The sequence below is a fragment of the Ictidomys tridecemlineatus genome, chromosome 3 (assembly GCF_052094955.1).
Source record: "Ictidomys tridecemlineatus isolate mIctTri1 chromosome 3, mIctTri1.hap1, whole genome shotgun sequence".
NCBI lineage: Eukaryota > Metazoa > Chordata > Mammalia > Rodentia > Sciuridae > Ictidomys > Ictidomys tridecemlineatus.
This window is the reverse complement of record NC_135479.1, coordinates 115,929,986-115,943,641: the sequence shown is the minus strand read 5'-3', so window position 1 is coordinate 115,943,641 and position 13,656 is coordinate 115,929,986. Positions and strand designations below refer to the sequence as shown.

The window sequence follows — 13,656 nt, the reverse complement described above, 5'->3', positions numbered from 1 at the left end:
GCAGGACACAAGTTGAAGCTCTAAAACTTCTTGGACAACAGGGTGTGAATGAAAATATGTTGGAAGGAAAGTAGGATTTTGGTTATGAGCAGCAACTCTAGACCCCAAGACTGCCAAGGACCAGTCCCAGCTTTCTTCCTTAGATGTGTGATTCTGGGTACATCCGTTCACATTCCTGTGCCTCAGTTTCCTCATTTGGAAACCTGGGAATGACAATAGCCTTTGCTTTATGAGGCCAAGAGGAAGCATAACTGAGGTTGTTCATAGAAAGCCTCAGAACCTCAGCATACATACTGAAGTTGCTATAGTTACTGACATGGGTACCTTAGACTAAAATCAAGAGGAATGAGTTTTCGAAGTTTGAGCTCCTGTATGTCCTGCAATGCAGAATTCTTGAATTCATTAAAAGATGTTTACCAACAGGTAAGCATCTTTTCATATTTTAGGAAGAATATTGTTACAGTGCTAAGAGGAATTCAGTTATGTCATTAAGAGAAAAAATATCTAATAGTTTTTAATTGGCTAGCTGGTAAGTTAGTGAAGAAGTAAAGTTCATCAGCACTGCAGACCAAGAGGCCAAGCTTGAGAAAACCCCTCAACCTTGCTGCACCTCACCTTCCTTACATGTACATACAGTACAGTGATATTTAGTTTGCAGGACTTTATATATATATATATAATATTTGATACTGGGGATTGAACCCAGGGGCATTTTACCACTGAGCCACATCCCCAGACCTTTTTTGCACTTCATTTCAGGTCTCAGTTGCTTAGGGCCTCACTAAGTTGCTGAAGCTGGTTTTGAACTCATGGTCCTCCTGCCTCAGCCTCCCGAGCCACTGGGATTACAGTTGTGCGCCATTGTGCCCAGCTCCAGGATAATTTTGAGAAAAAAATAAACCATATACATAGTAACCTGGCACAATGCCAGACACAAGAAATGGATTGATTTTGCTAGGTGAATATTTTGTTATTTTGGAAACAATAATTGCAAAGTATTGTTAGTTTTTATCTTAACAATTCTCTGTGTAGACAGCATTTTTCTATTCCCCGCTTTCCTTAATGCCTTTGCATACCTTCCCTGGTTACTGTAAAACCTGGACTTTTCCATCTTCTTTTGAGGGACTGAGAGCAGCCCTTCCTTTGTGCCTGTCTGTTTGCTGTTCGTTTTGCCAGCATCCCCATCCTTGCCTGTGGTTGTACCCCGCTTAGCAGGGCCAGCTGCCACCTTGGGAAGTCAGCTCTTCCCAGGGAAGCCCAGAGGACTTTTCCCTGGAGAAACTCTGCCTCTTAATGGATGCTCTCTCCAGTGAGTCTTGCCATCATTTCCAACATGTGTAATTATGATCCCGTTTTTGCCACCAAATGGCTACACCAAGTCTCATCTCCTACCAGTATCTAAACAAACCCCAAAAGAAGATAAGAGATCTTATGTTGTCTGAATAGTAAGTTTCGAGGGCACTAGGGATACAGCACCTCCAGAGTGATCCTTTCACCAGGAAGGTGGGCACCAGGCAGTCCAGTCAGAGATTACCTGGGTTTCAATCCTAGCTCTGCCACTTACTGCCTTTGTCATTTTGAGCCAGGCATAACTTCTTTATGTCTAAATTTGCCCATTTATAAAATAGGCTAGTAATTACAGATAGTGAGTTAATATATATGAAACATTTAGGATAGTACCTGGCACCTGGTAAATACCTAAATAAGTTCAAAAAGAGGGTAGTGCATGAAGGGAAGAATCTTTACTTCCCATTACCAGCCTGGTTGTTCCTATCCTACATCTTGTCTTTCCAGGGTGACGGTTCCCAGTTGCATGCAGTCTGAGCATGCTCAGTGGGCAAAGCAGGAAATAGGAAAATCAGTGTAGCTTTTCCACCTCTTGGACACACACTGAGGCCCTCAGCCAGAAGAAAGCACTGTAAGGATAATTCCACTTCAGAACCTGGAGTGTTAATTCATTGGCACTACTGAGAAGCAGCCTTTATGTCACTTAATCATTAACTCTAGGCATCCCAGTATGTCCTGTGAGCTGCAGCCCGCTGGTCAGGGGCAGAGTGGCCTTTTGTTCCTAGACGTTATTAGCATCAGCACAAAGCCGGATGACTTCCTTGCTGGGCTTTTGCTCTGTTATTTCGGTAGCTGAACAGAAATTAGGAAACCACTGGGAGCCAGGCTGGCAAAGTGGATGCTCATTGTCTGGGATGGGGCCTGCCCACAGCTTCTGACAGTCGTCACAGTCACATGAATGTCTGAATCACACTCATGCTTCAGGAAGGCATGCTGTCTGTGTGGACATAAGGAACCCTGCTTCCCAGCAGATCCCAGAGGGGCTTTTTGTCCTCACTTGCCTGCCCTGCAACAGGAGGTGTGACCTTATCTGCCCATCCCAGGATCCCACCAAACTGAGGAAGTTGGGATGAAATTCCTACGCCGTAGTTTAAAATGCTGCTAAGATTTGAAGTCCTTGTGCCCAGACCTCTTCCTATATTTTTAAGGAATGAGAAAGCATTTTATACTCAAAGCATTTCAGACTGGTCCCCTAGAGTTAGGCAGCTGCTGCCCTCCCCCCTCTCCAGGATGCCTCCCGTGGATATAGGGTGTGCTTCCAGTGCCCGCTGGTCTGGGCACCACACACCTGCCTTCCATGGCCCAGGGTCTTCATGGAGCCTTTTTTATTAGATCTAGTCTGTTTCTGGTATTCCACAGTTTTCCTTCTTATTTATAACCACAGAACTATGACAACAAAATAGTTTCACTCAAAGAATTATTTCACATGACATTTAAATTGAATTGTTTTCATCTCAACTCTTGTTTTCAGGGAGCAGTTTTATAGAATCATAGAGCCTATGAAACATAAGGGACTTCAAAAGTGATCTGAACCAATTCTTCTCTGAAAGCAAGAATCCCTTTGAGACACAGTATTCTTCAAACAGGGTCATTTAACCCGTTTGGCATATCTTGCCTTACACATCCATGGACTTGATGTGGTACCTTCTAATATTAGAAAATGTATCTTGTTATTGATTGAAGTCCTTGTGATAGCTCTGCATTGATGCCAATTATGCCAAATAAACTAAAATGCCTTCCGCATCATTCTTTGAAATGTTTTAGGGTAATAATCCTATTCTTCTCCAAACATCAACCCGTTTCTTTCTAAATATGATATAATTTAACATCTTCAGTATCATCTCAGGTGTGCTTGCTAGAGTGGCCCTCTCTTTAATAAACTGGCTTTATAATATGCTTAATAACACTCAGTGTGCATCATAACACTCTGCATCTGAGGCTCTGCAATAGTCAGCTGTCCTGTTTCTGTGGCAAAATACCCGAGAAAAAACAACTTAAAGGAGGAAAGGTTTATTTTGGCTCACAGTTTTAGAGTTTTCTATCCATGGTTATCTGGCTCTACTCTTAGGGGCCTATGGTGAGGCAGAACATCATGGCAGAGAGCCTATGGTGGAGCAAAGCTACTTACCTAATGATTGCCAAGAAGCAGAGAGAGAGAAAGAGAGAAAAAGGCTGAGATCCTTGAAGGTTATGCCCCTGATGACCTGCTTCTTCCAACAAGGCCCTACCTCCTTGAGTTTCCACCACCTCCCAAAAGCTGGGGACCAAGCCTTCAACCCATGGGACTTTGGGAGGACATTCCAGATCAAACCTATAACAAGGGCTCATTCAAAGGCTTTGGAATCATGACAGAAGGAATTTGAGGCTTTCGACTGCACCTGACTTGTGCACTTTCCTGCAGAGCCATCAGCACCAGGTATTACAGTCGTGCTATTTTTGTCCAGGAAAACCCAAGTAGCTGTTCTTCTTGGGGAAACAGAGGCTCAGAGATGCTAAGGAGCTGGTGACTAATCACATAGACTAGCATCCATAGAAAAGGCAGGACAGAATTCTTCATTAAGACAGCCCGAGGCTCAGGCAGCTAACACCTTTGTCTCTCTTTCTTAGAGCACAGAGACTGACTTGTGCATGTGTGTGCTTGATAGCACTTGGCCACGGGGCTGCCTGTGCATCAAAAGTTGCCCTGGGTGTGCAAAGAAAAGGCTTCGTTTAGGCAGCTAATTAAAGTAGATACAGAGAGAAAGGAATGACATCTCTCTAGCCTGTCTAGCTTTACTAGTGTTTTCTGGTTGTTTCTGTGAAGAAATGAGAGGGTACAGTGAAATTAGAGAGAGAAAATGGCCACTTGAAAAAGCAAAAAAAAATCCTTCACTTTGGATATGCAGATGCCTCAACCTACTTCTTGCAAATCCATGATGGCGGCACAGCCAGAGCCAGACACAGAGTACATCTGGTTTAGCCCTTACCAACTGGGCAACATGCTGGCCTGAGTGTGCCTTGATTTCCCTTTCTGTCAAATGGGAGTGATGACATAGTAGTATCTATCCCAAAGCGCTGTGGTGGGAATTAAATGTGCTAATAAGAATAAGAGCTCAGAACCATCATAGGAAGCTCTGCCTATTTGTTCTTACTGACAATGATGATTATTATCTTATTATTATTATTTTTATTTCATTTATTAGGTTGCTGTGTAATGAATTCAGAGGATGACTGCTTTATCATTCTCGTGTCTTACTAAAATAGATGATTTGGAATCCCAGTTTGGGTTGCAAGGAATCATGTCCTTGCCCTGCAGTGATTGGTTTGCCATGGTCTTTCCAAAGCTGCAACTTTAGCAACTGGTAAATGGACAAATGAAGTGCCCAGAAGTTTGAATACCTCATGTCACACATACAGCTCCTGTGCAACTTGTATGGACTCGTCCTGTTTAAAGCGAGGAGCATGTGTGATGTGCAGTCCATTCAAAAGACCACACTGGGTCCTTTCATTCCTAGTGCCTTTGAACAGAGCCCCTGTATTCAGGGGATGGTTTGAGGTACTTCCCAAGGAGCCCGACGTGATGCAGCACAGGCTGCTTTCCTGTCCTCTGGAGGCCAAGCCAGGTCTTCCACACTCACAGTAGGGTCCCTTTTTCACCATTTCCAGGAGGTCACCCAAGCTGAAAAACAAGAGAAGCTCCCAAGGGCAACTCAGAATTCTGCTTTTTCTCACTTCTTATTGTGAATTGCTAGTAGAATTTTGCTTTGTGAGGTAGCACATCCTTGCTCAGGCTCTTGGAATAAACACAAGGTTACCTGATGTGACCCCCTCATGGAAAGGGTGGGTGGAGGTGACTTATTCAAGGTCATAAAACATTCCCTCATTTTCTAAACAAATATTTGGAGAGCGCACTGCTATGTGGTCTTCAGTGTTCACCTTAGTGGCTGTGCGGGACCAGAATCTAGTCTGTTTCTGATCACACATTCTTCCCCTCACTATCACCTTCTGCCCTCCTGGAATGACATGTGACACTGCAGCTATCAGATGTTCATTCCTCAAATGTAGATGTTACCTCTGAGTCTAGATATCAGAAATGTGGTGTGTGTAAAAGACAGGCCCAGGGCAAAGTTTCTTTCTCTTCTATTTGTTTATGTCTTTCTTTATGACTTTTCATCCTTCTGTGTTTTAGTCAGCTTTTTGATCACTGCGACCAAGAGATCTGACAAGAACAGTTAGAGGAGGAAAAAATTATTTGGGACTCATGGTTTCAGAGGTCTCAGTCCACAGACAGCTGACTTCATTTGTCAGGGCCTGAGATGAGGCAGATCATCATGGCAGAAGTGTGAGGCAGAGCAAAGCAGCTGGGAACGTAGCACCAGGAAGCGGAGAGAGAGATCCCCTCAACAAGGACAAAATGTATACCCCAAGGGTACCCAAGTACCCACCTTCTCCAGCCATACCCTACCTGCCTTCAGTTGCCACTTAGTTAATCCCTATCAGGAGATTAATACACTGATTAGGTTAAGGCTATAACCCAATCATTTCACCTCTAAACTCTCCTGCATTTCCTCACATATGAGCTTTTGGGGTTCACCTCATATCTAAACCAGAACATCCTAAAAAGAGGACTTCAGGTAGTCTACAGAGTTTACTCCAGCCACTGTGCACAAAATACACAAGGAAAGAAAGTAGAACATAAAGTGGAAAAGAAAATAAAATGAAAGCAGGAGCAGGGTGGGCTCACAGCATGCCTGCATGACATGGTATCCAGCGCAGTTGCCTGAGGTGGCCCCAGTCCAACCCTGAGAGTCTTAGCACCAAAGAAAAGAGGCATACTCAAGCAGCCCGGAGTTGGGAGTTGTGCTGTCCATCAGAGAAGAGCAAACCAGTCACTCAGGGCGGTTTTCTGGGGCCGCTGAAAGCCTGCACACTTGTCCGGGAGTGGTTGGGTGGATTCTGCTTTGAAGGCTCGGGATAATATTCCTGCCATAAACACAGTGATTACTCATATTCAGCTATTCCAATGACATTGTAAAATGCCATTTTATGGCACTACAGTTCATCAAAATCACTCTTCCAAGAACTAGAGCACCCTGGTGCAGGCGCACACCTTTCTGCTGATCTAAAGTGATCCAAGAAGGGCATTAGAAAAGGAAAGGAGGACCATTTCACAGCCTTGGTGATGAACATCCGTGAGGGCGATTTCTTACAACCAGGCCTTTAGTAAGAATGCTAGTACTTAAGGGTTGAGGCAGTATTCTCTGGCAAGAATTTAAAGAGCAAAAATGCTGCAGGGTCAACTTGGGATAAATGTGTTACTTTTGGAAGTCCCCTGAGCAGGGAGACAGGATTAATATTTCCTCATTACAATTAACTAACCTGTTCACTTGATAGTACAGACCACAGCCTCCACCTGGAGGTATCCTAAGGAGAACATCCATGGGGAGAAATCATAATTTCCCCCAAAAAAGTCATTCTTGGGGGACACTAACTGAAGACAACAGGTGCTAAAAGATCCTACAGACCTACTCCATAGAGTAAGACAACAGCCATTTTAACCTAAAAACAAAATTACAGGATAGATGCTATCAATCATCCCTCAAACAGGAAAATATACTTAGAAACTTATAAGAGCCCACCAAATGGCTAATTTTAAGGGATATCCCTTTTGACAATGTTCCAAGAAGATTTAGATGAAAATAAACTTCTCGGCCATGGAGAACCTATCAAGAGTTTTAGAGAAATTGACAGAAGGACCACTATAAATGTTATGCATCATTTGAATATAATCTAAAAATACTGTTTGAGTCTTCCCTGCCGCATTTGTTCCAGCTTAGATTCTTATTCCCTTATTTTATCTTTCTATCTTTCTTTAAGATGGCAAATGGGTACCTTGTCAGCACTAGTTATAGGTGACTATCTTTTTAGATACATATTCTCATGTCCTATATGTACTCATTTATGTACTCATAAAAGGATTTTCTGGCCAGTAAGGGCTAAGGAAGGGCATAAAAAGGCAAGGACCTGGTCCCAAGCTCTGCAGGCTGTTGTTTATCTAGTGCAGTATTCAATACGGCAAACATCAGTGACGTCAGCCCAGAGTGAGAAATCATGGGAGATAAAACCTGAAATGGAGACATCTTTCAACCTAGATTGTGAAGTTGGTAATGATGTGATCTAAACTGTAAGTATTGATTGGATGAAAAGTGCCACAAAAAATGTAAGGGGATACTCACATCCTCTGGGGCCCCAAGTTTCTTAACTCAGTTCAGTTCAACAAACCTTGATGTATAGCCAAGCCCTGTGCAAGAGGTGGAGGGTTAAGAGAGAATCAAGCATGGGCCTTGTCCTCAAGGAGCTGCTTCAAACAAGAGTCATTGGAGCTCTGTAACAGTGCCTGCTTGGAGCCCTGGTCTTTCTTTGACATGTTTTGATATGTCCCCTCAAAACCCCCATGCCCAGGAGGAGAGAGAGCAAACATCTTTCCAGGAAAGACACCAACATTGAGACACAGCAGCTGGAAATTGGCAGGGTGCCCTTAGAAGACTGAGGAAGTAATTTATTTTTCCAGCTTCACCACAGGAACTGAAGCCCGGGCATATGCCTCCATGTGTCAGCAGTGGCTGATCGGAGTGAGATCACTCTTAATTATTAGTCACTTTTGAGTGTCTTCCTCCAAAACTGTGGAGTACTTGGGAAGCAGACTCTCTTGAGTTGTAATCAATACTGTATACACCTTGCCCAGGAACCTGCCTGGCATGTAATTATAAAACAGTATTGATTCCTGGCAGAGGGGTTGAAAATGTACAAATTCTTCACCAAAAAAAAGGCTAAATCTTCAGAAGGCTTAATTTTTCTCCCTCAAGAAAGAGACCAATGGTTGGAGTTCAAAAAAAAAAAAAAAACAACAACTTGAAATATTAGATAAATTAGGGCTATTTCCTGCCAGGAGACAGATCTGTACACATAATTATTTTATTCTCTGGGCTGGCACTGATTCACTTCTGTTGAGTGTTGGAAACGTCTCTGTTTTGGGTCTGTAATCCAAATTATTCAGTCGGTTCCTATGATGATGTTTTCTCCGAGTGTCCTCCAGTGTTGTTTTTCTATAAAACAAATAATTGCTTGTCTGGTACCAATGAGTTCCTGCTTTTCCTGCTCTTCTTTGTCATACCATCTAGTATGCCCCATGGCCAGGAGCTCCACCCTCTCAAACATGCCCATCATCACCAAATTCTGCCCATTTTATTTTGGCTGGTTTCTGATTTCTGCTTCTCAGTTGGCATCCACTGCAGTCCTATTTGAGTGACTGAAATCTGGATAGGTTTCAGTCTTCCTTTTGGCCGCATCTCCAAAGGCGGCCTTTGTGAAACACCCTCACAGTCTGCCTTTGCTACCTCCTCCATGCCCCGTCACCCCTTACCTCACTCAGAGAAAGTCTTCATACTGCCTTTTATCTTCCAGCCTGGCCTCTTCCCATGGCTGTTGGGGCCGTTTTGAAAATGCATATCTGATCGTGTCATTTGGCTGCAGCAAGCCCTCGCTCCAGTGGCTCCCTGTTACCTGTAATCTAAGATGGACAACTGCTCACCAATCTGGATATGATAGATGTTGACTCTCAAATAAGGCAGCTTACTTCCCAAGACTCAGAGGTTCCCGGAAGATGGTGGATATGGAGGACTGCAGTGAGGGCTACAGTGGGAAAGTTGCTTTGGGGGCTTCTTGGCATTTTGAGTAGCTGTGGTTGGCTTAGCTGGGGCTTCGACAGTGAGCTTTTGCTCAAGGCTCCTTCTCTGGTTGTGCAGAGCTGGCTTGTCAGTGTGAGATGGTTATGATCCACTCTGTCCCAGGAACCTCATGCCTCCATAGCCACAAGGTGAAGGGTCCTTGAGAATCTCTCAAGGGAGTGGGCCCCTTGGTCTGTTCCTTCTGAACCTTGTATTTAAAGAACAAATCTCAGTGCCAGTACAGCGATCTGACACAAAAGGCCCTTAGCCTTTCTCAGATGGGTGCTGAGGACATGTTGTATGGAGAAACACTTGGTTTTGTGTGATAGTCCTATGCACTGCAACATTTTTGGCATTTCTGGCCCCTCGTAGTAAATGCCAATCATGTTCCTCAGTCACTGGGACAACCTGAAAAAAAAACCTTCCCATGCCCCCACAGTTCTGGGTGACCAGATATGGGTAACAGTACCACCCCCACTTGAGAACCATCAGCTCCTATAACCACTTGGCTTCATTTGAACTTCCCCTAAAATGTTCTCTTTTCTGAGAATACAATTAATGACCAGATCGTTCTGTCACTCCTCTTTTCCCTTCATCTGATACAATCTTAAGAGCTTAGATGCTGGTGACACATTGCTGACTTTGAAATCAAGCCGTTAATTAAGGGCCATGACCTTGAACAAGGGCATGACCTTGAACAATTACTTAAACTCCCTGTTCCTCAGTTTTCCCCTATAAAATGTGGATAATAGTATGATATTTAGCTCCGAAGACCTGTGAAGATTAAATAAAGCATCTAAGGCATTTATCCCACTGTCCAGTATCAGGGGCTCGGTAGTGGTTTGAGATAATGACTGTCAGTGATCATGATGATGTCTCTTAGCATAAGGTCTTACTGGGACGGAAGTAGAAGTTGATGCTTACAAAGGAATAATTCTGAAAATAGGCAGCTTGGTATATGAGAAAGAGTCTTGGCCTCGGTGGGACTTAGTAAGTTCTGTTCCCCCTTAGCCACTAGTGTTACTAGTAACTGTATAGTCTTGAATGTGCCCTTCTCTCCTCTGGTTCTTAGATTCTCTATAAAATATTTCTGTTTTGTGGTGTCAAAAAGATTGAATGTCACAGCACAGTAGAAAATCCTGTGAATAGTTTGATGATAGGTAATAAGCAGCTGTCAAGTCTTGGCCCTTCCTAGCCCTGGTTTGAAAATCCACCCACCCCTGGGAAAGCACATAACAGGAACTCCTTGGTGAGAGTCCTCTCACATTGTACATGGCAGGTGTTCTGCATGACCCCCTCCCTGCCCTGTGCCCCCAGTAGCCAGGTCACACAGAGCCTTGGAGCAGTCGGCATCTCTCTCTAGGTGCTCAAGTCCATGTCCAGCAGGTTTCTTACAGCACACCCCCTGCCCCCACCCAGCTCCTGTCCACTGCCATCATGGTTGTCTGCTTATGGCCCCACAGCAACAAAGGCGAGAGAAGGAACTGAGGAAGCAGCAGGAGAGGGAGCAGCGCCGGCACTACGAAGAGCAGATGCGCCGGGAGGAGGAGAGGAGGCGGGCGGAACATGAGCAGGTAACATGCAGCAGGATGGGAGTTCCAGGCTTGGTCCCTATGTGACCACCGTGTGTCTGCCATGCTGTGGGTCACCTTCTCCTGGACTCTCGGTTAAGGTTTTTATTCTTTCTCCAGCAACTGTTCTCACCTATTCAAAAAGTCAAAAGCACAGCCTTGGCAATGGGCATTGGTTCAATCTTGCTCTCTACCCAGGCCAGAGTCCCCTGACATGCCTGGGTCTTCAGATTCACAGCCCCCGGGGGTCTGATGAGAAGGTAGCACTGAAGCATGAAAAACAAACTAAGCCCTACTCCTCCAGTGAGGGGAGGTTTTCCTCTCTTGTATTCCTTGTGCATTGATTTAGACCCCTCTCTTTGCTAGATTCATATTCTGATAGCAAGTGAGCCTGCAGGAGGATTCCATTGCAAAGATGGTGCATGATGGCATTTCACAATTGTTTTACACCTGCTGCTTACACAAGAGCCTTAGAACTTTATAACATTGTTAGTTCTGGGTACTCCATAAAGAGAGGAACCTGGAATGGAAAGCTTTTAAAACGTAACTGTGGGTTTATTAAAACCAAGTAGTAACAGTAAAATGCCAAGCCATCTCAGTCAGCTGTTGCAGGCAGAGGGCTGGTGCTTCTGACTATGTTGAAAGGCTTTGGCTTTGGCTTGGCAAACTCTTCCTGTTTGATAAGGGTGTTGGGTATTTTTTCCCCTCCTTCCTTCTGTACTTTTCTTGCAGCACTTGTCACCTTTGAAATTACTGGTTCTTTTTCTCTCTCTTTCTTTCTTTCTCTTCCTCCGAATTCTCTGCTGCCTACCTCTCCAGGAATACATCAGGCGACAGTTAGAGGAGGAGCAAAGACAGTTAGAGATCTTGCAGCAGCAGCTACTGCATGAACAAGCTCTACTTCTGGTAATGGGAAAGCCACGAGCCAGCTGTACTGCTCTGTGTTCATTGTGTGTGTGTGTGTGTGTGTGTGTGTGTGTGTGTGTGTGTGTGTGCAGTTCCAAAGAAGGTGCTGGGCATGGTGACACATGTCTATAATCCCAGCTCCTTGGGAGGTCAAGGCAGGAGGGTTGCAAGTTTGAAGCCAATCTCAGCAACTTAGCAGGCACAGACTCAAAAAGGGCCAGGGATATAGTTCAGTGATAAAGCACCCCAGTATCCTACCTAAAAGGAGGGGGGCAGTTCTCCAAGCCTTGAAGACTGGAAAATCTCACAGAAACTTAATGCATTTCCTGACCCAATTTGCCAAGGCCTAATACTTTTAATACAATTGTTATGCATTCTTTATTAAATCCATCTATTTGTGAAACTCTAACATGAATCCAGCCTTATTATAAGTTCAGACTGCTTTTGAGACCCACTGTGTTTATTGCAGAGTAATTTTTGAGACCATTTGCACCATGCTGGAATACAATCACAGCAAAATGCACCTTTTCCATAAGAACCCACTCTGTTCTGCAGTCATATTTCATTTGCAGACTATTAGTTTTACCCTTATGATGGGAACATTTTGTGTTCCCTGCTCATGCGGCGTCCACTTGAAGTACTTTTTTTTTTATTATTATTGCATTGCTCTCCAAATGGGCTGCTTGGTGTATTTTTTTTAACTGAACTGATATTTTTTAGCCTGTACTTAAGCTTGCTAATGACTTTTGTTCATCCAAGTTTTATTAAACAAAAAATGATTTAGTTTTATTTAGTTCTGTACTTAACTATGCATGTTTGAATGATTTAATTACTAAATAGGAAGTGGTTGGCTATTATGGGGGTTGTGTGCTGACCATCCAAATGTCCTTGTTACTGCCATTTTCTCGGTTGCAATTCATCAGGGACAAGTCACTTTGAGTGTGGTGGTAGTTTGTAGGATCGCCACTAAAACGACAGTCTTCTCCTCAAATGACACATTCTTGTGTGGATACTAACCCAAAACTGGAGTTTATTTCTGTGCATACCCTGACCTCCTCCTGTATTTCTATTAATGTGTAAGGTCCTTTGTTGTTTAGATTTTTGCCTCACTGCATGCTTTGTCACTACTGCCCCGTGGTTTTTCCTGGGATGATTTGGCCGGTTTTTTGTTTGTTTTGTTTTGTTTTTAACTCATCTTTCCTGGTCTGGGCAGGAGTATAAGCGCAAACAATTGGAAGAACAGAGACAAGCAGAAAGACTGCAAAGACAGCTTAAGCAAGAAAGAGACTACTTGGTTTCTCTTCAGCATCAGCGTCAGGAGCAGAGACCCATAGAGAAGAAGCCACTGTACCACTACAAAGAAGGCATCAGCCCCAGTGAGAAGCCAGCGTGGGCCAAGGAGGTAAGTAAGCAAGGGTAGCCATGCCCTCCAGCCAGCTTTCCCCTGCACAAATGCATCCCTCAGAAGTGCAGAGTCCACTCCATGCCATAGTTGGAAGACAGCTCATCACAGGACACAATTTTTGCCACTGGAAGAACCACAACATCCTTTCTGTAGAGAAATAGCCAGGCATCTTACTCTGCTGTGGTTCTATTTTGTGTGTGCGTCTTTGTGGTCATAGTGGGGTTTTGTAAGTAAAACAGGAAGTAGAAAAATACTTTTCCTTATATGAGTCCAGCTGAAGTTATAGCAGAAGGAATTTTTTTTTTTTTTTAAACTGATTTCTCCTTGGAAGAGTGGGATTAGGGCTTGGGAGATTGCAGGCAAACTCAAACTCATTTACTGTCTGTACCTGGAGCCTGGACAACATGTGGGTATTGTCATTAATACTACCCTGTTCATTGTGCAACAGCGGGCGCACAATGGACCTCAGTAGTGACCAGAGGTCACTCATAGTTATCCAGTAGATCCAAAGTAATGGTCCTGAATTTGCTCTACAACTAGAGTAAGGGTGGGTTTTTAGCAACTTAGTTCTGTGATGAGCTGGTTTAAAAATGTGATTAAAAAAAAAAAACTGGATCAGAGAGGGAAAAAAGGGTGATAACAAAATGGGTAAAGGAAACAAACAAAATACTAGCTCTAGCCAAGATCAGCCACTGCTCAGGGAGCCACTGTGTCTGCTCCT

General features: G+C 43.9%; 1 protein-coding gene across 7 annotated transcripts in view; it reads left to right on the top strand.

Moving 5' to 3' along the window:
* Tnik (TRAF2 and NCK interacting kinase) overlaps positions 1-13,656 on the top strand; it is a 375,407-nt gene that overhangs the window by 293,440 nt on the left and 68,311 nt on the right. For 5 of the 7 annotated variants that reach the window (XR_013436636.1, XM_005332469.5, XM_078043639.1 and 2 more), the window contains exons 13-15: positions 10,517-10,627; positions 11,444-11,530; positions 12,744-12,932. Coding sequence is in view for 6 of the 7 variants with exons in the window: in XM_005332469.5 (XP_005332526.2) it covers positions 10,517-10,627; positions 11,444-11,530; positions 12,744-12,932 (387 nt within the window). In the remaining variant the exon portion in view is untranslated. The remainder of the gene's footprint in view (positions 1-10,516; positions 10,628-11,443; positions 11,531-12,743; positions 12,933-13,656) is intronic. The other 2 variants (XM_005332470.5, XM_005332471.5) reach the window with 1 other exon arrangement.